The sequence below is a fragment of the Podarcis tiliguerta genome (genome assembly GCF_965153285.1).
Source record: "Podarcis tiliguerta genome assembly, chromosome: 5".
In the NCBI taxonomy this organism is placed as follows: domain Eukaryota; kingdom Metazoa; phylum Chordata; class Lepidosauria; order Squamata; family Lacertidae; genus Podarcis; species Podarcis tiliguerta.
Genome location: NC_139538.1, coordinates 38,931,222 through 38,956,441, shown reverse-complemented (window position 1 = coordinate 38,956,441; position 25,220 = coordinate 38,931,222). Strand labels below are relative to the sequence as shown.

The 25,220-nt window shown below is 41.9% G+C and overlaps 1 protein-coding gene across 4 annotated transcripts in view; it reads right to left on the bottom strand.

The window, feature by feature from the left end:
• Positions 1 to 3,879: 3,879 nt before the first annotated feature.
• The window catches only part of GIGYF2 (GRB10 interacting GYF protein 2), a 69,045-nt gene continuing 47,704 nt past the window's right edge, over positions 3,880 to 25,220 (bottom strand). For 2 of the 4 annotated variants that reach the window (XM_083443186.1, XM_083443187.1), the window contains exons 9-28: positions 24,994 to 25,211; positions 24,717 to 24,900; positions 24,455 to 24,643; positions 24,016 to 24,206; positions 22,273 to 22,432; positions 20,178 to 20,344; positions 18,816 to 18,907; positions 17,164 to 17,271; positions 16,430 to 16,530; positions 15,795 to 15,895; positions 15,329 to 15,487; positions 14,088 to 14,246; positions 13,103 to 13,339; positions 11,089 to 11,211; positions 9,787 to 10,005; positions 9,460 to 9,668; positions 8,870 to 9,024; positions 8,189 to 8,349; positions 6,163 to 6,310; positions 3,880 to 5,580 (exon numbers count right to left, since the gene is read on the bottom strand). In XM_083443186.1, coding sequence (XP_083299312.1) covers positions 5,513 to 5,580; positions 6,163 to 6,310; positions 8,189 to 8,349; positions 8,870 to 9,024; positions 9,460 to 9,668; positions 9,787 to 10,005; positions 11,089 to 11,211; positions 13,103 to 13,339; positions 14,088 to 14,246; positions 15,329 to 15,487; positions 15,795 to 15,895; positions 16,430 to 16,530; positions 17,164 to 17,271; positions 18,816 to 18,907; positions 20,178 to 20,344; positions 22,273 to 22,432; positions 24,016 to 24,206; positions 24,455 to 24,643; positions 24,717 to 24,900; positions 24,994 to 25,211 — 3,149 coding nt within the window. In that variant the 3' untranslated portion in view covers positions 3,880 to 5,512. Of the gene's footprint in view, positions 5,581 to 6,162; positions 6,311 to 8,188; positions 8,350 to 8,869; positions 9,025 to 9,459; positions 9,669 to 9,786; positions 10,006 to 11,088; positions 11,212 to 13,102; positions 13,340 to 14,087; positions 14,247 to 15,328; positions 15,488 to 15,794; positions 15,896 to 16,429; positions 16,531 to 17,163; positions 17,272 to 18,815; positions 18,908 to 20,177; positions 20,345 to 22,272; positions 22,433 to 24,015; positions 24,207 to 24,454; positions 24,656 to 24,716; positions 24,901 to 24,993; positions 25,212 to 25,220 lie in introns of all 4 variants that reach the window. The other 2 variants (XM_083443189.1, XM_083443188.1) reach the window with 2 other exon arrangements.

Sequence of the window (25,220 nt, the reverse complement as noted above, 5' to 3'; positions counted from 1 at the left end):
CCACCCATGTTGTCTTCCACCCCCCACCCCACCCCAAATTCTACCGTTGGTCCTTGGAAACCTACCCTCCCCACCAGAGCAAAGCCCACACCCTCTGGCAGTTAGCTGCAAAACCCAAAAGGCGCCAAGGACTGCACTGGGTTTCTAACAACTGGCGTACACATCTAACATCACCGTATGTTAAGGACAGTGGTGAATAACAGCATTCATTAAAAATTCTAAACCCGAAGTAGACACATATTTGGATAAGCTGCAGCATACATCCTGCAAGTATTCAGCCCAACATTTAACTGGGGGATAATGATGACCACAAAACCTTTTGGGTTATCGGAAGTGTCCAACTGAACACTAACACACTCTCAAGGCAAACTGGGGTGAAAACAACTGATATTTGCTGCATTTTATGAAATCCCAATTGATTTAACTCTCCTCTGATGCAGGTTTCTGTAGAGGTTTCCTCTTCGTTCAAACAACTGAACAGTTTCTTCAGCCAGAGACATGGAAAGATTTGAACAAAGACTTGAACATTTCAGAGATCACTCACTGATGCTTTGAGATACTGATAGGCTAATGATCACACACATTCACTTTGAAGTGAAGAACCACTGATTAAGTATTTCTTATTGAATGAACACTTAAAATATAGAGACGGGGGACGGGGACATTTCCAGAGACAAACCTCTTCAGGTTTGAATAGCTACAGTGCCAAGTTTACATGTGATCTCAAAGCATCCAACAGTAGTTGGGCACTTTGAAATCCTTAGCAGCAAGGAATAAGTTTGTCCTAAAGTTTACATTCAAACTGCAACATAAACATCTTTGCTCAGAGCATTTTAATGGAAAAACAAGCTAACGATTCAAATGGTTTTCTTTCCCTTGGCAACTGCAGTCACTTTTCATTTTTGAAAAAAGGGGATGGGGAAAGAGAGGGAAATCAAGAACCAATCTGCAACCACATTATAACTTTACCTGCTATAGTTGCGAAAACATAATTGGTTCTAAACTGTTGTTCAGAGGTATCTTTGTAGATGGGAAACCACATCGGGCAGCTTTTAGAAAAGTCAGTATTTACTTCATTATTTATATTTACTACAAACTCATTGATGATATATTGAGTTCCAGCTTGTTCTTTAAGAGGCCGTCAGCCCCTTTTGAAGCAACAGTACTATTATATTAAACCCAAATTGTGCAGTTTGTTTCATAATCAAGTATTGGATTGTAATAAAAGTTGCACATTGCAGTACAATGAAGAAGTAGTCTGACTGGGAGAATTTTTGGATGGTGACAGATGTCTACGGTTCTTTCTATCAATCAAAACTTATTTTCTGACAGGATAATTATGTGCACTGAGCCTGTCAATCAGAATACTTTGCACTGTGTCACATATGAACTTTTGGGATGGCTTTTCTGAGCTATGCTACAAAATAGAATTTTGCAGAGACTGTGAAAATGTTTTCCATTAAATTTGCATGCCAAATTAACAGGAATATGGTTTTCTTAAATCCTGAGATTAAATAGTATCTAGTGCACCTCATTTTACTCTTATGTATTTCACAGGAATACCATTATACCTTTCCAATGCACACAACAGTTTGAAACCACATTGGGAATGAACAGAGCTGTTAATTTAAACATAGATGGACATTTGCCAAATTATAACCTTCCATTTTGTGTATGGAGCCACTTTGGCAAGCCTGTGTTGTATTTTGTTGTCTGTATTGCCTTGTCAAATGGTCACATCTGCACATACCATGGTATTTTCAACAAACAATTTGAAGTGATTTTTTTATCTTACCCTTTGGACAAAACCATGTGGTAAGCCAGCCAACAATGCCCTGCAAAGTAGTGAGGATAATCTTGCATTTCTGAACCTAATCTGAAATTCAAGGCAGCAGGGGAGTGGTGAGGTTTTCCCCACCACTTGGCAGCACAGTAAGAATGCCTTGATTTATGAAGCTGTTCCCATGCACAACACCGTTGCATTAAGTTACCATGAAGCAAATCTTTAACACAGGCAGTACACTATAGATGGGCGTGCACAGACAACCATTTGCCTAGATTGTGCATATGACCAACAGTAAGCTGCACTGTCCTCTCCAATGGTAAGGAGAAACATGTCATTCCCATTTCCACGGATTTCAGGGGCAGAAATACAGTACAATTCCAACCAACACCATCATTGGACAGGACAATACAAAGTGTTCCAAGTGGCTACATGTACACTGGGGTTTTATATAATCTATACCCCAATTTTCTACATTAATGTGTACTCAAAGCAGCTTACAAGTTTTGCTTGAGAAAATGTTAAGTGACAAAACAATGCACTTAAATGGTTGCTTAAATTATTGAAAGGCAAATGGTAATCTGAAATCATGACACCTTGCCTCCCAAGTGATTTTATTCACATTGTGGTAAATTACCACTTGGTAACTGATTGACTCCAGACCAACATCAGCAAACAAAATTACCACATACCCATCCTTTCTAAAATGTCAACAAATGTGACACAGACCATTCTTTTCTTCTTTTTACAGCAAAGTGATACTTCTGAAAAAGCTATTCATATATTGTGATACCATTCCATCACAGCAGAGGCTGTGCATGTGTGTGAGCAATAGCAATCCTACAAAATTGTTGATTTCAATTCCTCAGTGTTGGAGACTTAGGAGGGAATCGCCTGTAATACAACTATGTGTAAAGCTCAGCTCAGCTCAGCATGTTAAGGCACTTGCATAAGCAGCTGACCATATTTGGTTGGTTTTAACCATGTCACTGTAGATACCCTGAAAGGAAGGTTGCTCTGGATGTTTAAAATCTGCTCAAATCCCATGAGAAGCTGCTCACCCAAACAACTTACTACATGTCCATGCATTTACATTACAGGATGCTATATGTACAAAAAAGGTCTTGAAATAAGGCACATTTGTGTTCTTACCTACAATCTCCTACCTGCTGCGAAGTTTTACTAGAATAAATTTGATTTAGCATGAATTTTAAATTCTTCTACAGCCCAAAATTATTCCTATCCAAGTAAACAAAATGTGGCTACTAGAGCAGGGCCTTGTTCTCAGGTATGGTACAAAATAAGCTACACTTCAATGGCTTTCTAAGAAATAGATGACCAAGACAGATGTTCAGTTGTAAACTTATAACTACTGGAGGGGAAGAGAAGAAAAATATACAGGTGAGAAATCTAAAATGTTTTATAGGAAGCCTGACACTTAGGGGTTGATCAATTTCATTTGGTTTGGGTCACTGATCATTTCCTTCACCCCATCGTCATATTTCAGCGTAATTATTTTGAAAACAAAAAAGAAGCAATGAAAACTATTCTTGGAAAAATGTGAAACAAGCTGCCTATGTCTATATTTAAGAGCCACATAAAATCCCCTCTGTCCCTAAAGGCCAGTGTATTCTCAGCTTGGGTTACAGAACCATTGCTTTGGTTTGCAAAAAAATAAAAAATGTTGGGGTTGGTATAGCACTTGCTGTTTTGTTCACAGTGGGCTTATTAATGTTTTTTTTTTTACATGTTTACAGCTTAAAAAAGAACTAGCCAGGCTTAGTCCTCTTGCATAAACAACACAAGAACATGAATGGGTATGTGTCTGCAGATGAAAGAAGGGAAGAGTGAAGATTTGTCGAACATTTCCAATCTCAACTTAACTGATGTTTATTTTCACCTCTAAAATTATCAAGTAGCAAAACCACCAACATTCCTCCAGGGGTATGAAATAAAGCAGCTGCTGTCCCTCCATGTCCTGTGTACTTGATTGTTACTTGATGGAACAGGCACTGGTAGAGTTCCAGGTCAAGTTTAGCACCGGAAAGGATTGCCAAAGCTGGCTTTGACAAAAGCAAACAATGTGTGCTCAGGTATTAATACAACCAGGTTTTATTTAAGTTCTCTCTTCTTTTTTATTACCCCCATACTAGCAAGAGTTCCGAGGGAATTTAAAGTTCTGTAAACATTAACTACCCCCTTCCCCCCTTTGTAAGTTTACAAAGCAAAGGAGATCAGGAGACCAGATCTGTGACAGCACCTAGCCTCACTGAGCTACCAGATCCAAAAACTATATACAAATCTGCAGCTGTCTCTGTAAGAGTTACTGTACACGTTGGGGGTGGGGGAAAGGGGTAAGAGAGAAGAAAATCAAAAGAAATAAAATCTAAATTAATCTGCTCTGGAGCAACTTCAGTTGTCTTCTTCAGGCGATGATGGCAGACCAAGGTCTTCATACAGCAGCGCAACTTCCGTGGGCACATTGCAGCCCTGTGCAAGTGGGAGCGTGGAGAGTGGGGGTTTAGAACTAAGTGCAATGGCCATTTCAGACTTTTTAACATTCTGGGGTAAGGAATGGAGAAGGTGGATTACATAAATATATAAGCACAATGGATTGGAATGGGAGACTGTACTATATAGTAGAAACCAGCACACTTCGCTTTATCCCCTTCCATGTGATTTTTTATAAAGAGACTCTGCCAATGCTCAGATTCCTTGCCTCATTTATTTCACTTTCAAGACGACAGCTCCCTGTTCCTTGGCGTTAATGCTGCTGCAGAACTTACAAAACTCTGAACCACCATCACGTGTGACCAGATGAAATCTGGCTCGGTTTCAGGTTCCAAAGGTAGTGTCAACTCCCACAAAAAAACCAACTGGTGAAGATACATATGGTAAAGATCCTATGCGTCTCTGAAACGAGACAAATTCACAGCAGAAGGGTCCAAAATAACTGGCCCAATCACTTTGGAGGAAGTATAATTAAAGGAGAAAATCAGCCTGAAGGAAAAGATGTGTGCCTCCTCCCACAATTTGAGTCCCCAATTGTTCAGGAAGGCTGGAGTGTGCTGAAGCATGAACTCCAGCATCTTTGACATCACTACCCAATGAAGACAGACTTGAACTCCTCCAAATTCAATGTGCTGAAGAAGGCCTGGCAGGGATGTGCATTGCCAAACCAATCCAAGCTGAATGCTGCCCACCACCACCATTCCCTGCTGTTGCCAGTTCTACAGTTATGAATGCACTTCCTGGTTCGGAAGGCATCTTTTGCCCTGATGGAGCATGGAAGTCAGTATCTGCGTGGCATTTTGGTTCTGAATTACATCTGTTAACCATGAGCTCTCCACTATGATTGCACCAGTTAAATGTGACGAGAATGACAAGAGAAGGAAAGGAAGCTACCATATGTAGACCTCCAAATGGCTTTACAAATAGCTTGGGAGAAGAAATCACAGCACCGTGATTTGCACTCGGCCTCATATATAAATCTTCTTTTCCCACCTATCCAGAAGAGAGAACCAGAGGCTGATAAAAATGAAGGTGGTTGTGCAATCCTGGGCAGAAAAGGGCTTGGTTGAGGCTAGAAATAGCAGCCTGAGATGATTTGATTCTGTGATCCATTTGCAAGGCAAAGATGACTGCTGCAGCAGATAGAAAAGACTCTGTCCAGCAGTGGAGAATGCATGGTTAACAGGACACAGGAAAAGCCAGGCGAGTTGCATATACTCAGTAGTCATCCAAAGTCTCTATTTCTCCCATGTTGAGCCGCTCTGAAGAGGCATTGACAGAGAAACCTGCAAAACAAGACAGATTTCTTAGTGCACAGATGTGTACAGCTTATTCCCAGATCTTACATGTCTTCATAAAGTAATCCACATATATTAAAGACAATATTGAAGGCAGCACCTGCCATCAATCCAGCTATTTTTTCTAGTGCTTTCAGCTCCTGCTTTAAGGATATTTACACAATAAAAGCATGAGTGAGTAATCTTCCCAATAAACCCCCACAAATATTGAAGAAATTTCCATCTTTTATAAATCTGCTAATCATTTCCTAGCAATTTGAGAAACAAGAGAGAAACGAGCAAAGGGGAGGGCTAGTAATCAAGACTAAAATAGACTGACAGGCACACACAAAACCTTCAACGCTTATTAGCCTGTCTTCCCCCCACATATCTGAGTGTGAATGGAACTAACTAATGATGGGGCAAGCAGAGGTAAGAGCTGGAGTGGTGATGTCCAGGCAACACCTAAATCTGGCTACAGCTCCAAGAGGGGAAGAAAGCACCCAGCAGCCATCCCTGATTCTGGAATCTTAGCTTTTATTTTCCCCTTCTGACTCTTGCCCCATTTATTTAATGTACCACAAAACTTGCCTAACAAGCTGGGATCTGCTCGAACCATTTTCTGTTTCTTCTTCTTTTTACCACTCTGCACTGCCTCAAAGTTGGATTGCTGGTTGTTGCTCTGATTAGTCTGAAAGACCGAATGCAGTGAACTGTGGTTCATCCCCCACACAGAATCCTGGAACACAAATAAATAACGTATTACAAGCTGGAATCATGCCTTGTGCCCTCAGTAAGAGTAGAAAAATAACAATGATCCACTGTCCCAATCATAGGCAGTAGACCAGTAACATTTCTGTTTAGCACACTCGCTGATATCTCTGTTAATTACCTGAACACACCCTCACTCTCATACCCCTATTCTATGTTACTTACAGAAGATTTTAAGGTCAGCTGCACATACAACACAATAGCTGTCTAATAAGCAAGGGGTGAGAAATCTTCTCTCTATGAAGGGCCTTGTCACAAGCCCCTTGGAGATGTCTTAGAGGGAGTGGTCTGATGGGGAATGGAAAGAGATTGGGAATCTGGTGCAGTCTGACCCTGGGGGTGGACCCAGTGGATTGAGAAGTGGTGATGAGGACCCAGGAGATCCAAGTGGGTTGGCAGGAGAACGCCCCACTTCAGTGCCACCGGACACCCCAATGTAGAGTCTTGGCTGGTTGATGAGGGCTCTGGCACCACTGAAGTGTCATCCCTTTCAGGGGCAGTGCAGAGCAACATATTTGATGGTGAATTGGCTCAATCATCTCTGTTTCCATAAACCAAGAACATGGAGACAACTGTGCTGGCACAGACTTCACACGTTCAGCCCACTTGGAGGATTGCTTGCTTGCATGCCCATTCCCAGTCTTGGTACATTGATCACACAAATGAAGGTACCTGTCCTGCTCTTCAGAAGGAGAGTTCAGGGGCATCTCAGTTGTTGGGTCTTAGTTTAAGTCTAACCATGTGTCTAGAACTCTGCTGTGCTTCCTGCCTTTGCAACTTATGTTTGGACACTGTATTGAAGTTTGGAATAAAGCCTTGAATTCCAACAACCGAGTTGGAACAACCACTGCATCTCTCTCTCTCTCTGCCATGCCACCTCACCCCTCACTCCATCCCATCCCATGCTCCCTGTACCGCCCTCCCTGCCCTATGCTACACTCGTTTACTAGGCAGTAAGTTTAATTGACCATAAGGGGAGTTGCTTTCAAATAAATATGCTTAGGACTGCATTGTATATAAACATTAAGGCCACAATCCTAGGCAAGTAAGCTTGTCTACGAGTGCACTGTCATAGGGATAGTTTTTTTGTCCTGATGATTAGATAGTTGTTGTTTCTGAGCTGGTTGCCTAACATTTTGAAGTGGCCATCTGGAGCATCTGTCTGCCCTGAGAGACTGAATTTAGGTTTCACTGGAGGGATCCAAAAAGAAGAGCTAATAGCTTCTTAGCAGCCTGTTTTGTCATTCAGCCAGTGCCACTTGTTTTTCTCAGGAACACTTGAGGGCAGCTTACCTCAGCCAAACAACATGCCCCCTCCCCCGCAAATTTTCCCCTAGCCTACCATGCCTAGGGAAAATCCTGCCACTTCTGAAGTTTCCCCCAACTCAGTGATCTCTCTCTCTCCCCGCCCCCGCCCCGGCATCCCTTGCTTTGAATCATGCTTCCAGCCAGGTACTCAGAATAGCTCCCTTCATCAGAATTCCTGGGATTCTAAAATTCAGGTCAGAACATGGGAGGGACTGGAAGAAGAAATCTATTCACTTAAGTTGCAGTGAGAGAGAAAAGAGCATGTGAGAAAGAGACAACAGTCACGGTGATAGTACACATGGCAATCTTTCAACAGGAGTGCCCACAGCATTTCATGGAAGGGTATTTTGTATTTTAGGATGCATCCAGTCTATGAGCCAGGAGTTCCCTGCCCCAGTTGTAAACCATTCCATAGTCAAGCTTGTCCTTGTTTCAAAACAGATTGCTAAACTCTACATCAACCAGAGAGACAGATGTGTTTTCTCCAGTAATCACAGAAATTCGCTTGCAAATATTCTCCAAAGACAGAAGCACGAACCTGTTGCTGCCGCTGTTGGTTGGCTTTCTGTTTGGCACGGCGCTCAAGAAACTGCTTGGCAAATTCCTTGGCTTCAGGGGTATCTCCAAGGTAGGCTCTGATGTAATCATGGACCTCGTATGGAGATTCTACTTCCTTCAAGAAGGACACAAACGTGGGAACTGCAGCCGGAAAGGAAGACAAATCACGAGATACTTACAAAGCCTATAGGTGCATAAGCAAAAAAAAAATCCAGAACTTTTCAATATCATACATTTCCTTACAAACTTTATGTAATACAGTATAATCTTTACCTGCAAGAAAACAGAGAGCCCTTTCTCCTTATTCACTGAGATATGGGATGAATTAATTTCCTCACTAAGACAACAGTCTCTGCTGGATTCCTAATGATCACTTCCTATTTAATCTAACTTTTTAGCAATGGTGTATGCCTTATGGTACAACTTAACAGGAAATAAAATATTAACTGTAGCATCAGCCCTGATCTGTGTAAAATCAGGACTTTTAAATTCCCAAGAATACTGGGGATACCAAACCTTTTGCAATTTCCCCATCTTCCTTAATGCTTCTAAATACAATTTTGGACAATGTGCAGTAATGCATCACATGATAATGTGCAGCTATGATGCAGTTTCTCAGTGTGTTAGACTGAAACTTTCACACTCCTTTTTCACTGCTTACCATCCAAGTTGTTGGCTGTGTTGAGTGCATGAAGCATTTGTTCACACCACTGAGTGAATCCATCCTGGGCTTTATTAACCCCCTGGAACAGCTTTAACAACTTTTCTTCTTCTTCCACCTTCTTATTCTGCCTGCTTGTAACACCTATAGATTTACTAAGACAGGCAAAAAGGCAGTGTGTGAGGAAGAGACACAGGTTATCAGGAAAAAACATGCAAAGTATACAAGACTAGAAAATTCAAGCAGCTTCACAAACATTTCTGCCTTCTGTCAAAATCACAAATACGAAAGTATACTGAGATGGGAGCTAACAGAAAACAGAAGGAATGGAACCATCAGAGATCCTGGCTGCACTGATACAGCGCACTGCAGGGTTTGGTGGAAAGGTTCCATCCACAAGACTCCAGACGTTTTGGATGACAATTCCCATCTGTCCCAGTCAGCAAGGCCAATGGTCAGGGATGGTGTAGCCAAGACATCTGAAGGGCACAAGGTTGGCAAAGGCTACAGCAGAACGATTTAGAGACCCTGCAACAGGCCTGAGCCTCTACAAGGAATTGAAGGGAAGCTCACTGCCTCCCAGTTCCTACCTGATGCTAGCATTGCTCTTGTTTTTATTGGTTGCGTTACGAGGTCCAACTTCTTTGACTGCATCGTCCCAGAATCCCATGTTTGAGTTTTTTGTGTCGGCATTGCTCCAAATGCTGCTGACAAGGTCTGATGCCCACTGGCTGCTAGGATTCGTGTTTAGAGAGCCCCATACTGAATTGCCAATGCTGGTGTGTAGATTAGAATGTTGCTGGAACAACAGTAATGGAGATACTGTTTATTATCACCAACAGAGGAAAAGCGATACAAATAAAATTGACTTCAGCAAGAGTATTATCATCATCATTATTATTATTAGCTGTACTCACTGTGGTGCTGCTGCGGGACCTGCTTTGCTGTTGCTGGTGCTGCTGCTGCTGTTGCTGCTTCTGCATCTGCCTTGCCTCCTCCTGCTGTATCTCCAAGAGGGATTTTGTAGTACCGGCAGGTTTGGCAACATTTCCCCAGCCAGACAGTTTTTGTTGCTGTTGCTGCTGTTGCTGTTGCTGCTGGAGGGCTTTCATTAGTTCACGCTGCTGACGCCTTTGCTGGAAAACAGTCAATGCAGGACATTCCAGTTCTTAAATGTATACTTGATTATCTTCTACTGTTTTCCACACATTTTCCTCAAAGCTGGATAAATCTGAATAGGTACGTGTTTCACTGAGGGTACTGAAATTTGCCTCAGACACACTGATCAAAGTCTCTGGTCTTGGAAAGTGCACTTGGACCCAAATACTTTCATATTCTGCTTGTTTTCCAGTCAAGCAAACATTACTCATAGAACAAATTACTTTTCTACCCACCCCCTCATTTTTAAATTCCTAACTAAAACTTGATGGGCAATGAATCTAATTTTAGGATTTACACTTAAAGATAATCAGTAGAATTAGCATTTATATTAACTATGATTCTATGTCTTTAACATTGTATCATTAAACCAGGCAAATCTGCAAAAAAAAGGGGGGGGGGAGGCTAGCTTATGAAAATCTCTGCTCTTTCAGTCTTGGTAATCTAAGACTATGATAATATTTGGGCAATTATAACTTGGGTTTATTAAAATGAGACATGTGGAAGCTTTTTGCCTGCTTATGCTCTCCTTCTTCTCCCTTTGTAGCACACAGCAGTTATACTCAGAAAATATTCAATTAAGCACAATTTCTACTTCATCACTGGGAAATCACAGTTACCAGGTTCAAAACCAACTAGGATTTTAACAATGCTTTGAAGTTGGCTTCAGAGCCTGCCTTGTTCTAAAACTGGTAACTGTAGTTTCGCAGCTCAGGTGATACAGGAAACTATGCTTAATTGGCAACTTCAAGGTTTAACTGCTGTGTTCCATGAAGGGAAGTGAGAATGAGCTGTGTAAAGCCTCCTAGGTATCTTGGGTTAAGCTTATTAAGTGTTTAGAAATTGTCACAGTGACTCCTAGCAGTGACAAGCCACAACTGCACACAAATGAGCAAGCCATAGGCTGTCTAAAGGCAGAAAGTAGTGGGAGGTCACCAGATGAATATGTCTTTCACAATGGGTGAAAGAATATGTCTTTCATAACGGTGTAATGGCAAGGAAATTTGATTATTCTATTTCAGCAGCAACCTAAAGCCTTTTTTCCAAACTATGAATTTTACCTCTTCTCGAAGCTGCCGCTCTCTCTCTTCTTCAAGCTTCTGGATTTCTGCTAATGATAACGTCGTTTGGGACTGACATGCCCTAGAGTTTGATTGCTGACCCCATGTTGAAGAAGAAGGGAGCTGGAAGGAAAGACATACAAGAAACAGCACTTAAATTTTCTTAATGGAAAGAGTGAATACATCAGGATATATTCTGAATCAGCCACTCAAAAACATGCAAACAGTTGTTATTGTCTGCCACAAAAGCTGCTAATATACCACAATCTTTATTTTGTATCCTTGTACTGTAGAACTGCAACCTTTTCCTGCCAGGTGTGTACGAAACCTCCAATTAATCTTTATAGTACCAACAATAGTCATAATTTCTACAGCAATATAATAGTAAGATTCAAGCACCTGACTGTGCTGTGAATGAAATGGGAATTATTCAAAGGAAAGGAAATGAAGCAAAGAAAACAGCTGAGGGAAGAAGGCAGTAGTAGCATGGAGAAACAATAAAAAATGCATTTTAAAAAGTCTGATGCAGAGACCCATGCGATTTAACAGCTTCAGCCTCCATTTTTATACGGCTCATCCTCCCAGGACCTGTGTACATGGTACTGACTTCATTTTATCTTCACACCTACCTGGTGAAACAGATTAGACTGGCCCAAGTTTATCCAGTGAGTTTCATGACAGTGTGATGATTTGAATCCAGGTTTCTCTACTCCCAGTTTTATGCTCTAAATCAGGAGCGGAGAACCTTTTTACCCAATGAACCAGAACATTATTTTCCCCACCCCTGCTGGTCAACTCTGGTAGCGGGACAAGGGGCACCCACCTTTAAATCATCTGGTGCCATTATGATGTCAAGTCACTGATAGCTGAGTTGTCTTCAATTCAGTGGACAACCAGCAACACTCCTGCTAATGGTCTCAGTGAATGAGCTGAGATATAAAAGTTCAGGCAGTTGCTAAGGTACCCCAGACCTAAGTTGTTTGGGGCTTGTAAATTAACAAAAGGACCTTAAACCTGGCTCAGTAGTAGATGGGCAGCTAATGCAGATGTTTTAACAATGGTGTCACATGTTGTGGGCTATTTGCCCCCACCGACAGTCTGGCCACTGCATTCTATACCAGCTGAAGCTTCTGGAGCATGACCAAGGGCAGTCCCACATAGAGAGCATTGCTGTACACTGGTACCTTGGGTTACATACGCTTCAGGTTACAGACTCCGCTAACCCAGAAATAGGTTAAGAACTTTGCTTCAGGATGAGAACAGAAATCGTGCTCCGGCGGCGCAGCAGCAGCAGGAGGCTCCATTAGCTAAAGTGGTGCTTCAGGTTAAGAACAGTTTCAGGTTAAGAATGGGCCTCCGGAACGAATTAAGTACTTAACCTGAGGTACAACTATAATCCAGCCTCAGGAATGCAACATGGACTACAGTAGTCAGGCTATCCTTGGTGAAGGATAGTTCCAGGTAGCACTCTGGATGGGTTTAGCTTAAAAATGAGGCATTACTCAGGATATGTGCACCTATATACATTTTTGGTAGGGTGGCAAGTTGCTCCTCATTGTACTTTCTCAGATCTATAGGTATGGACAGAAATGCACACCCTGAGCAGGGCGAGGGGCAGGATTATGATATGTGTCAAGGAAATCTTAATTTTTCTGTAAATTAGAGAGATTTGCATATCTATGCTACTTTCATGTTTTAGTTATTATTTGTTATTAATTTCAACAACTTAAATATCACTTAGCACTGTAATTTCTAAGCAGTGTACAATGAGGTACACTGAGCAGTAAAGAGATAACCTGGACAAACTGGGATGTCACTGATTGAAGTTAGAGCTGCCCATCTCCTGCTTCTGGTGCCCAATTCCAAGAGCGTTAAAAGGCAGGTTCTGGCAATGGTCATGTAAATTTTAGCACAGCTAACAGAGAGCTTCTCTGCTGGCTTGGGCTGTGAGCTTAACTTGTGAGAGTGGGTTTATGGCAATGAGAAAAAGAGTAACATTACGAAGAATCAGTACCTTCATCTGTGCAAGTTGCTGCTGCTGTTGCTGCTGCTGCAATCGGCGCAAAGCCTCCTGCTGCTGCTGCCTCTGCCTCATAATTTCTTTCTGGCGTTGGAGTTCCAGCTCTTTACGTTTTCGTTCTTCCTCTTCATGCCTCTGTCGGGCTGCTTCTTCTTCCATGCGCAGCCGGTTTTCTTCTAGCTGACGCTTTGCCTCTGCTTCTTCACGTGCCCATTTGGCAGCCTCCTCTTCCTTCCCAGAACAGAAAAAATATGCAGAGTCTCTAAAGTGGACTAACCTAGATTAAAATGCTTCCTTTTTGTTTGTTTCAAGATACATAGGATTGCAAAGAATCCTTTGCTTCTAAGCATGCAACCTGTGCTAGAATACAACAATTTGATAAAATACAGTGGTGCCCCGCAAGACGAATGCCTCGCAAGATGGAAAACCCGCTAGACGAAAGGGTTTTCCGTTTTGGAGGTGCTTCGCAAAACGAATTTGCTATGGGCTTGCTTCGCAAGACGAAAATGTCTTGCGATTCCTGGGGTTTTTTCCCCCGCTCCTCACCCCCTTTTTCTAAGGCACTAAGCTGCTAATAGCCTTTTAGCAGCTAATCCGCCAATCCCTTAAGACTTTAATAGCCGCTAAACCGCTAACAGCGCTAATCCGCTAATGGGCTTGCTTCGCAAGACGAAAAAACCGCTAGACGAAGAGACTCACGGAATGGATTGCGAGGCACCACTGTATAGCTTTAGAAAATGCCCCAGAGCAGCCATGAAAACTCCTTGTGTGACTTTGTTTCAGAATTCCAAAACTTTAAGACCATTTTGAATTGGTAGAGTCTTAAACAAAATGAAAGGTCCCTCTGCATTGTTTGATCTAATAACGGCTCATTCACTTATGCATTATTACTTGATGTAATCAACAAGTGAGCATACATGTGCGAACCAGCCTCTGATTCTTGCAGGTCTTAATTGCAAAATATTTCCCTTCTTTTCACCTGTTTACGAAGCAACTCTTCTCGCTGTAGTCTTTCTTCCTCTTCTCTTCTCCTCTCTTCCAGTCTTCTAAGTGCTTCTTCTTGCTGTTGCCGTTCTTCCTCTTCCCGCTGCCGTCTTAGTGCAATTTCTTGTTCCCTCTGCCGCCTTAAGGCTTCTTCCTGCACACAGAAATAAAAAGAATGAAATTAGCTGAAAGTGTGGATGTCATTTAAATTCCTATTTATGGTATGCTGGATAGTAAGGGTCCCCTGACCTGGCTGCTCTGATTCTGACCTGAAGGCAGAGGTCTTTTCAATGAAACGACAGCAGTTGGGAATGCGTAGGGACAGGGGCTGACTTCACTTTGGGGGCGCAAGTCAGCAGTGGGCAGGGTCATCCTCTTTTGTCTCTCTTTCTTTCTGCTCTCCAAATTAATACCCAACCCAGAGATTACCCAAAATCAAATTTCCCCCTTCCTGAAATTATCACCCAGGTCCTCCCCAAATTAACATCCCAGCCCAAGAATACTTCTGCCTTCCTGGAAGGCAAGACTGAGACTGCTGGTGATGTGTGTGGCTTGCTCTGGAGGCTGTTAAGCCTAGAGCAGACACATGCTTGGTTGCTAAAGATAAACAGACAGAGTCCTTAAACAGTCCTTTCCCAGGTGTCTCCCCCGATTCACAAAAGTGTTCTAATACAAAAATACCATCTGCCTCCTGTTGTTGTAGGCAACTTAGAAGTAATAGGGTCCCTTCAGGGGAAAAACAGGGTTTTGATAAGCCTTGCCCTTGGCAGTAGCCAGGGGATGGTGCTGAAGAACGCAGAACCATGGAGTTGCTGCAATGGCAAGAGGCCCCTTTAACTGCTCTCTTCCTGGGGTGTAAGGCTTGGGGGGGGATCATGCCCTGCATTGCAGGGGTTAGACTAGATGACCCTTGGGTCCCTTCCAACTCTGCACTTCTATGAGGAAGAGCTCCTGGAACATAACATACACCATACTTCCCCCACCTGTCCTAAATAAAATTCTTATTTATTTATGTATTTTCTTTATTATGGGCAATTTCTGCACATCCTTCAAATAAATCCCCATGGTGGCATCCAAAATAAAAACATGTATGGTTGAGCTGAAAAACTGAACACACTTTGGACTTAAAAGGTGGAAGGAACAGGAAACAAACTTATCCAACTTCCTTCACAGGAAATGAGAAAATGTGTTCTCTTAAAGACACTGAAATAGTAATTTATGTATTTGAGATGTCACCTGCTTTCTGCGTGCCAGCTCCTCTTCTTCTCTTCTTTTTCTTTCTTCTTCTTGTCTCCTGATCAGCTCTTCCTGTTGCCTCCGTAGCTCCTCCTGTCTTTTCCGCTCTTCTTCTTCTCTTTTGGCCCTCAGTTCTGCTTCTCTCCTCTCCTGCTCTAGCTGAATTAAAGAAGTAACAGTAGAAGTAAAGACCTCTTCAACTAGCACATTATTCCCGCTAGTTATAATCACTCTCATCAGCGTTCTCTTCTACAGCTACCAGTTTGATTGGTCTTCCCTAAACTGTGTCCTTGTTTTTTTTTAAAAAAAGCCCAATTAAGACTTAGTAAGTTGTGTCCCAATTACACTAAATCAGTACAGTATAAGGCAATTACACTAAATCAGTATAAGGAATGTCACAGTTACTCAGAAAATAAATGAAATTAAATGAAAAGCTGCAACTGGAATGGTTTCTACTGTTTCTTACCTTAGCAGTTTTGGCTTTTTCAAGCTGCTGCAACTGTTCTAGAGCTGGTCCCTGAGCTGTAGTGTCAATTGGGAGATCCCAGACACTGCTTCCTTCCCAGACTGCAAAAAGGGGGGAAATGTAGGCTATTAAGGCTAGCCAAGAAGTTAGCAATTCTGTGCACCCAGGCAAATTCACTGGTAATTAAAAAATATCACATGCACTATATGTTTTGATTGTTAAGATGGTTAAATGACCTCTTTTGTGTACCTTTGGTTTTTCCTTTTTTTAGGAAGTAGAGGGGGAGGAAGCTTTCTAAGGATGTGTAGCTAGACATAAATTAAGGAGGTAGAAATGAGGCTGCTGACAGAAAGAATGAGAATGAAGAGACCACCACTGAGGGCCTCTAAGATACAGCTTTTGTCTTTTATCTGCTTTATACTTGTATCTGTACCTCTCAAAACAGCAGCATCCCAAATCATGGTTTGTGGGCTTTGATCCAGGAGCCGACCATAGTTTTCTCAAGATGTACTTTCAGATCCTGGTTTGGCAATTATTCACAAACCATGGTTTGTAAGCGACATTCATTTGGATGTCATTTCAGGGCAGTTTGTTTTGTGTCTGAATGTAGTCAATATCAAAACACTGTTTCATACCTGTAGCTTGTGGGGCTGCTGACTGAAGCTCCCAAATTGAGCCAGTGTCTGGCACTGACACAGACCTTGTTACAGGAGTCACCATGTTCTGCTCAGCTTTCCTGGAATATAAAGAGGAAGATTCAACATGCTACATCAAAAAGCTAGTTATACTTAGAGGTCACAGGGGTGTTTTCTTTTTATTTTAAAATACAATGCTTCTCTTTTTTCTCCCTCTTCTTCAGAACCAGTATTAAAGTGATATTAGGGCATAACTTCCTGACAATTCCAACATTGCTGAGCAAAATCCAGAACTCTTGAGATGCACAAAACTGTTCTTTAATACTGACCAGAATTTGAATGAAAATTTTTGCTCTGGTCAATTAACAGGCTTCAATGAAAACAAATATGAGATGATGACAAATACAACCAACATAAATGGACAAAGTGACAACAGATCTATATCACAGTCTTAGTGACACTGACTTGAAGCAATTTTGAACAGGCATAAACAGAGTGCTATATATTCAACAACCACTATCATGAGTAGACTCTATAGGGGCCCACTTTATACATTATATTCAGTGTTATATTACATGCCCTTTTGGTAATGTGAAGTATGAACATGACAGTTATGTGCATGCCAACATTTCCAAAGACATGTTCTCAGGAAACCATTCATGGTAGGTGGCCTGAAGTTTACTTTAAAAGTACTGCATAATGTGTGAAAATGGCCCTGAAACTTGCATTCTTACCTCATTTTAAGTGCCTGGAACTGTTGCAAAAGGAGAGCCAGCTGCTGCTGCTGCTGTGATGAGAGAGCTGCTTTTTGCTGCTGTGCCATTACCTGGGCATACTGTTGTCTGGAAAAGAGAATGGGGAAAAGTTCACTCTACTTAGTTACAGAATGACTATAACAACCCAGAAAAGAAAAGAGCTGCTAGTTCATACCACAACTGGCATTCAAACACATCAGTACAAACCAGAACCCACCCACCAAAAATAAGAAACTGCCATTTGAAGTGGCTATTCAAAACAGTGACACACAACATTTACCTAAATTATAGATTGGATCTAACTATCCCTTTTTCATATAGGATTCCCCCTTTCCATGGAAGGTTTTCACTGAATGGAGGATCATGATGGTGGGAAAGGAGTTTGCTGGAGCCAACTCTCTCTACCCCACAAGCCCTCCAGGGGACACATGGGAATGGAGGGGGAAGGGGAAATAAGTGAATATCACTTCCTTCCACTGGCAGGAGCATCCCATGAGCAAGTCTGCTCATGAAAAACTCCTGCCAGCAGAAGGTAACTCAGGTTCCAAGCCTTTTATTTAAGAACTAGGCTGGCAGCCTTAAGCAACCAGGAGTTGCAGGCAGGCTGGAGGAAGAGGAATAAAGTGCTCCATCCCTTCTCTGTGCCCAGAATAGAAATAGGCTATTAACAGAAGAACACCAAAATGGAAGCCCTCTACCCTGGATATTGTGGACCACAACTCCCACCAGTCCAGCCAGCATGGCCAATGGCCAGGGATGATGAGAGTGGTAATTCAGCACCAGGTTGGCTAGCCCTGACCTACAAAAAAACAAGACCCTATATTCTCAACTCCTAGCCCACATACTTGCAGTAGACATACTGCTGTCCACAGAACCAGAAAGTAATGACTGATGTATGGTAACTGTGACAAAGAGCAACTTGAATCAAGAGCTGCCACCATCTGTCAAAGCTCGTCTTTGTCATAGCCACCACTTTCCCACTGTTCCTCACAATTTCTTGCTCATTCCCTGTCCTGACCATCACGGGCAGCATGTGCCCTATACTAGCAGGATGGTGCAAGACAAACCAAGCTATCTAGGAGAAATTTTGTGAGCCTACCTACTCCTCTTCCTTGTCACCCAGAGGGAGACTCTAGGTAAGCAGACTGACTGCTGGAGATAAGGAGCAGCAACAATAAGTGAACTGGCGGAATTGCCGCTGAGTAGTTTAAGTTGTCTCATAATGGGTCCTCCTTCTGCTAGGTGATAGGGGCATATGCCATCAGCAGGGACAGAGGACTTTGGATAGAGTGGGTGGTGGTAGCAGTGGCTGTTGTTGTTCCTCCTCCACTCACCACTCAGGGGGAGGTATGTGGCTGGGCGGTGAGAAGGAGGAAGAGCTGCCATGTACAGGGATGTCTTGCAGTCCACTTAGTGTGAAAAATTGGACTACCCTGCTCTAGATCATTTAAACAAAGCAAAATGGCCATTGACAAATATTTACATAGACCAGGGGATGCTAACCTGTGGTGCTCCAGATGCTGTTCCAACTCCCATCAACCCCAGTCAGCATGTGCAATGATCAGGGATGAAGGGAATTATAGTCCAACATCTGGAGGGCCAAAGGTTAGCCACCGCTGATGGAAACTTACTGTAACAAAAATTGCTGGTACTGGAGCTGCTGCATTTGGTACATGGCTGTCAATTCCTGTTGTCTAGTCAGTCGTTCCTGGTCCAACTCTCCCTGTGGTTGTAAACAAATCGATAGCTGAACTTGTATCAAATGTTAGGATGCATGAGCATATGTACAACTCTGATTACAGTGACCTACAACATTATGATTACGAAATACCTTTTATATTAAAAGTTGTTAAATGGAACAACATTTTTACAGATTGCTGTGTTTAGTAAAAAAGTATAAAGGATTGTGTGAAGTGGAAAATAAAGGGGTGTATATAGTTAAACTGTGTCTAGGGACCATTCCTTGGCAAAGGAAACTGGAGCAAATATCCCCAGTGCATAAGATACATGCTCCTCTACCTCGAGGAAGGCCCTATGCTTTCCTACTTCACCTCTCCCAGGTATGAAGAAAGAGGGAGAAGCTGTGTGCCACATGCTAAATCAAGCCACAGCGGCAGAAACAAGGCAGGCTTGTTAGTGTGTGTGCTCCAATCCTTTGGGGTTCCTTTTACTGTCTCACAGCAGAGTTACCCAGAAAGTCTTCCTGTGTCTTCACAGCGGCAGCAGTCCAGCTCTCTATCGGTGAATGCCCGTGAAGGAATAAACACCTCACCCATTCAGTTCTTCTTCAAATATTTATTTATATTACAAGTTGCATAACTTTATATCACTACTGGTCTACATAAATAAAACAGAACAATATACAGAGATTTCAATTCTCTCTGCTTCCTGCAGCAATCCAGCTAGAGAGACAGGTTCAGAGACTCTTATAGACAAAGGCAGACACTGAATCTCTCTTCCCCCAGACATGCCTAGATAAAGACACCTGTTGCTGGGGAGAATTTTCGCTGCTAAGCAGAATTGGTTCAAGGACAAATCTGATTCAAAGATCGTTTCAGGTTTACCTTTGGACTACACCAACAAGTCAGGAGGACCACAACTAGTAACATGCTTGAAAAAAGGAGTAAGGGTCAGGGGCCTCAGTAGGAGCTACCTTTTACTGATTGTGGCTTAATTTCCTTCTGCAATTTGCTATGCATAGAAAGCAGTTCAGCCAGATCCAACTGAAGCAGCATTCAAAGGCTTTTAGGTAAGTGAACCAGTAGCAATGAGGGCTTTTGCTATTTCACTGCTAGGTACAGTAAGCACTTTTCCCTTCCTGTATGGAAAGCCCATTGTATTGCGGCTCAGAGTATATATTCAACATACAGACAGTCTCTCTAAAGGTCATTGCTGCTCTGTGCCTGGTAGCACAAAAGCACACAAAACCCTAAAACTGGCATCTCTTAACTTTCTAATTTAATGTTAACTGTTTTACACATTGTCATATTTACCAAATGCAGAGGTGGTGCTGGACCGGGAGTGAAAGGAACCCTGCCCCACATTTTCATGATGTCTCCAAGTGGCTGGAAGCTCTCATCACATGCTCTTTTCACCAACAGTGACATTGTGAAATACCCGGCCTGGAACCACTCTGTCATCTCTTGGTTACTGAATGGACCTGCAAAATCATCAAGGGATGAAATCCATGAAGACAAGAGTGAAACCTCTACTGAGTGTTGCACCCAACAGTCACAGCCCATATAGAGCCTGGTATCTGGGGGACTGCTCTATGTATGTGCCATATGTGTCTTCATCTTACTTACAGAGCTAGACATTTTCTGATGCCACCCTAAGTACACAGGCAGTGTATTGTAATTTCCCTTAATATTCCAGTGAAATAAAATAAGCATAATACCAGACTAGTTTATATCTTAAGAGGAATTCCAATTTACATACCAAGCAAATACTTTCATAAAATTAAATCTTTGTTTAGAAAATGCCTTTGGGGCTCTTCAGTTACAAGAGTATCTATGCAAAAAATGGAAATACTAATAAAAGGAGGAGGATTTGGGATCCCTGACTTAGAATTGTATCACCAAGCATATTTACTGTCAGGTATACAATTCTGGAGACCCATAACTAAAAACAACTGTCCAAATTGGGCTTCTTTGGAATATTCCTATGCAGCACCTTTAGAAAGATGGGTAGCACTTGGGTCTAAATACATTAATGCTCAAGATGCTCTTGAAACAATAAGGTTAGTTCGAACGATATGGCACCACATGTCCAGAAAATATAAATTTGACCTTTTCTTCCACAACAAATGACTTTGTGGGGAAACCTGTCTTTAAAAATTGGGAAAGAAATAGTTGTATGGAAGAGGTGGGTGAATTTAGGTATATTAACGTTCGAACAGCTGATAAACGAAGAGGATGAATTTTATACATATTCTGTCTTAAGAGACAAATGCAGATTACCTACAAATGCTCAATGGCAATATCTCCAGATAAAAAACTTGCTAACCACCATCTACGGACCAGCAGCTTTTACAGCCAGAGAGACCCCAGAGATATTGAAGCAAGTGATTAATTCTTACACAACAAAAAACCCGGCCATCAACATATATATGTCACTAGCAAATCAATTTGATATACAGGTACTGAGGAAGAAATGGAAAAAAGAATTAGAGATCTCAACTTCGACCCCAGAGTGGGAATCTGTGTTAAGTGCTATAACAAGGGTGTCTCTGGACCTTAAACTGAGGCTCAAAAAACAAAAAATAATATTTAGAATATACTGGACCCCGTTACGTTTGTTTAAAAAAGGGCTATCTAAGGTATCTAACTGTTGGAGATGCAACAGGAATAATGCTTCTCTAAAACATGTTGCCCACCGCTGCTCACCGCCCTCGTGTGCTCCTCTGAGAGAGCCGTTGCCGCCAGCAGCCAGCGTTGCAGCCGGAGTCGCGCTCCTGAGCCCCACCGCCCTCCAGCAGCCGCGTCGCGCAGGGTCCGCAAGGCGCGGGTGAGTCTGAGGTACCGGCTGCGGCAGCTGCCCTGCTTCTCCCCACCCCTCCCCGCCGTGGTGCTTTGCAAGACGAAAAAACTCACTCTACGAAAAAACTCGCGGAACGAATTAATTTCATCTTGCGAGGCACCACTGTATATACCCAGCACACAGAACCTTACAAAGGGACAATATGAGTGGATTCTCCATGCCCTTAGCACAGCAAAAAGACTAAGACTGATGAATTAGAAAAATAAAAATGCAGCTCCCTTCTACGATTGGATGGAAGACTTATACAAACTCGCAACATATGAACAACTTACATATAAACGCAGACTTGCCATGGACAGATTCAATGATACATGGAATCCATTCTTACAAACACTGTAATAGGTTAATATCTGATGGAGTGCAATAACAACTTTGTAAAGTATACAGTATACATGGATTTCCCTCCCTCCCCTCCTTTACTTTGCCTTCTACATGGGTGGTGTTTCTTTTTCTTTTATTTATGTCTCACCCTTTTTAGTGCACATATAACTAAACAACAACAACATTCCAGTGAAATAAAAATAAAAAGCGGTAAGGATGAAAGCTTACCCTGAATTTCTCCCTGTGGATCTTTGTAGAACCACTTTTGCATGGCCTCGTGGAGTAATGGTACTGAAGTACCCTTTACTCTCTGCTCCTGAAGTTTGGCTGCTAGCCTTTCATCATCCAGGGCACTGTCCTGCAAATATGCCACCATTTTTTCTGCTTGCTGCAGCAAGAGGAGGGGGGGGGGGGGACACATTAAGAACAACTGAGGTTACTACTGCCAGGTTACACACCGTCGGTGGAATAAGGTGAAATTCAGCAGAAAGCCTTATGAAAAATACCATCATGGTTGGTGGACTCAGACACAAAGGAATGAAAAAGTAAGTTTAAATAATTATGCAAAAAGATAATAAAGTTTGGCAGAACTGCTTGCCGGGAAGCAAGTCTTATTATCTGGTAAGCAGCAAGGATGGTCAGCTTCCGGAAACAGCTGAGGATATTTTCGTTCCAACAGACTTTCCCAGATTGATAAATGAGTCTTTATCACAAGTGTCTGCTTGTTGGGTTTTTAGTCTTGTTTGAAATATCTCTGTTGCTTTTATGTTTAACTGCTTTTCATTATTTTACGTGTAAATCACCTTGAGATGGTGGTTAATAGATTAATTGTAATAATTGTAATGATGATGTCTGTATACATTGTGGTTGGAATTTTACAAGAAATTATTGGTCTTTAGAAATTCAAGTTTCTTGCAACATGTTTAAGCAACATTCAAACTACTGGAAAACGAAGAATTGTTTCTGGAGTTATTTTCAGAATCTATGTTCAGAGTCTTTTTCAATCTGCATTTTCACTCATTTTTTATTTGCCATTTTTACGCTGAGGGGCTCCTATTTAAAATCAGCAGACAGGGAAGGGCTCTGAATATGATCATCTGTACATATCAATGCTTTACCCTTAAAACATATGTGACTGACATGCAAAAGGATTGGCCCTCTGTTCATGTGTATTTTGAAGGGGGGAATACAGTGTGTGTATATTTTGTACTTGAGAATCAGCAGCATGAGGTGACTCTCATATTCTCTACTGCGTACACGCATTCTGTCACAATGCTCATGAATGAAGTCAGGTGATTATCTATTTATATTAATGTCGGAGTGTGTGTGTCCATTTTTCAACTTGATTCACTTAGTACTCACAAAGTTAACCTACCACACAAATATACAAGATAGATTCAACTTAATTTTAGAAAACAGGAATTCCCCTTCTTTAATTAACAAAAATTTTAATTTTCCATTTTTGTTTGAGAAGGAGATGGCAGGAACATACAGGTTGAAACTGTTTTAATGAAAATTAAGTTGATTATCTGAAGTATTGTCAAACTGCAAAATATGTGTCATTTTTGCCCATTAATACATCAATACAGTTTTGCCCATTTTCATGATCAGTTGCAGGAAAACATTGTAAAAGCAATTAGTTGCCAGTCCTGCCCAAAACTAGTTTTCCTCTGCAGTTGCCAACTGTTGGTCTATGTGAGGGGTGTGCTAGTCTATTGTTGACTAGGTACATTAGCTCTAGGTTGCATCTTGAACTCCTGTCTCCACCTTGGGTGCATAAGCACTGCTGACTTGTAAAGGCTATTGCTATGATATTCTCAGCAACCGGTCTAAATCCCAAAGCTTTCACCCACAATCACCTGAATCAGGTAGCTGCATTTACAAGGCAAGTATACAAAATAATGTTTTCTTTCAGCCTTTGAAGCACAACAACAAAAAACAAACAAACCCGAATTCACGAAGATGCTCTACCTGTTCTAAATGTTTGAGGCCCTCTTCGTCATCAGGGTCAGCAGGAATATTACCCATCCCTGGAGCAGCTGTGACTGATGTCTGAACAGGCCTTAAGGCAGGAATTGGATTTGACTCTGGAGGAGGAAGATGAACAAGGGAAGCTGCATCTGGAGAAATCTGTGGTAAAGGCTGGACAGCAGAAATTGGATCTGGGGGTGGGGAAGAATGGACATTAAATTCCTTTAAAGGCCCTTCTTTCTACCAGAACTGTTATTATGTGATAAAATGTATAATCAGACAATAAGCAAGCTGGCATGCTTTCAACAATGCTTAAACAATGTATGAATGATCAGTTCATTCTTTCCACCTTGCTTTGTCACTACAGTCTTTTATTTTGTTTTGTTTTGTTTTTTGCATACTTTGCATATACATTATGCCAAACCTGAAATATGATTACCTTCTCTGTTGGGCACTTTGGCTGATGGGATATCCTCCATTTGGTTTTCTTTATCTTCTCTTTTTTCTATTACTTCTGGAACACAGTCTTCCCTTCTTTCAAGCAGGCTTGTAGGTAATGGCTCCTGTGACTGGGATTTTGGTGGAGTACCTGACCTGGTGGATGGTGAAGATTCTTTGACTGTTTCTTCTGTTACTTCTGAAATGATTGGTAACTTTATTTAACTGAGCTGGAAGGTGGAAGCAAAATTTAAAGGATAGACTTGAGAAATCCTTCTTACCTGCTGCTGCTGTATGCTCCGTCTTAACACTTTCCCTTCCATGTGTCTTATCTACTTCTTTGGCTTCTTCATTGTGACTTCCTTCTGAATCAGACCTGTCTTCCCCTTCCTCTACAGGACGGAAATCCATTTCCTGTTCCTCAGGAATTGGTTCCTTTTGAACCTTCTAAGGAAAACACACATGCAAACAACAAACTTTATACTACTGGTTATAAATAATACCGTTAATATTATGACAAGTTCACAGAAAGTTTCTCACTTTTAAGGAGAGGAATGCCCCAGATGAGTCAAAAGTCCCCATTTCTTCTTCTGCATCTTCTAAGCACCATTCAGGAAGGCTATCCCTATCATCATCCATACTGCCACTGCCACATCGCACTCTTCGATAACCCCGCTCATCATCCCGGTCTCGGAAGTCAAATTCAAACCTTCGCCGTCGCTCCATCTGTTCTCTCCAGCCTGCAGAACGAGGGCCGTCTAAGGGGG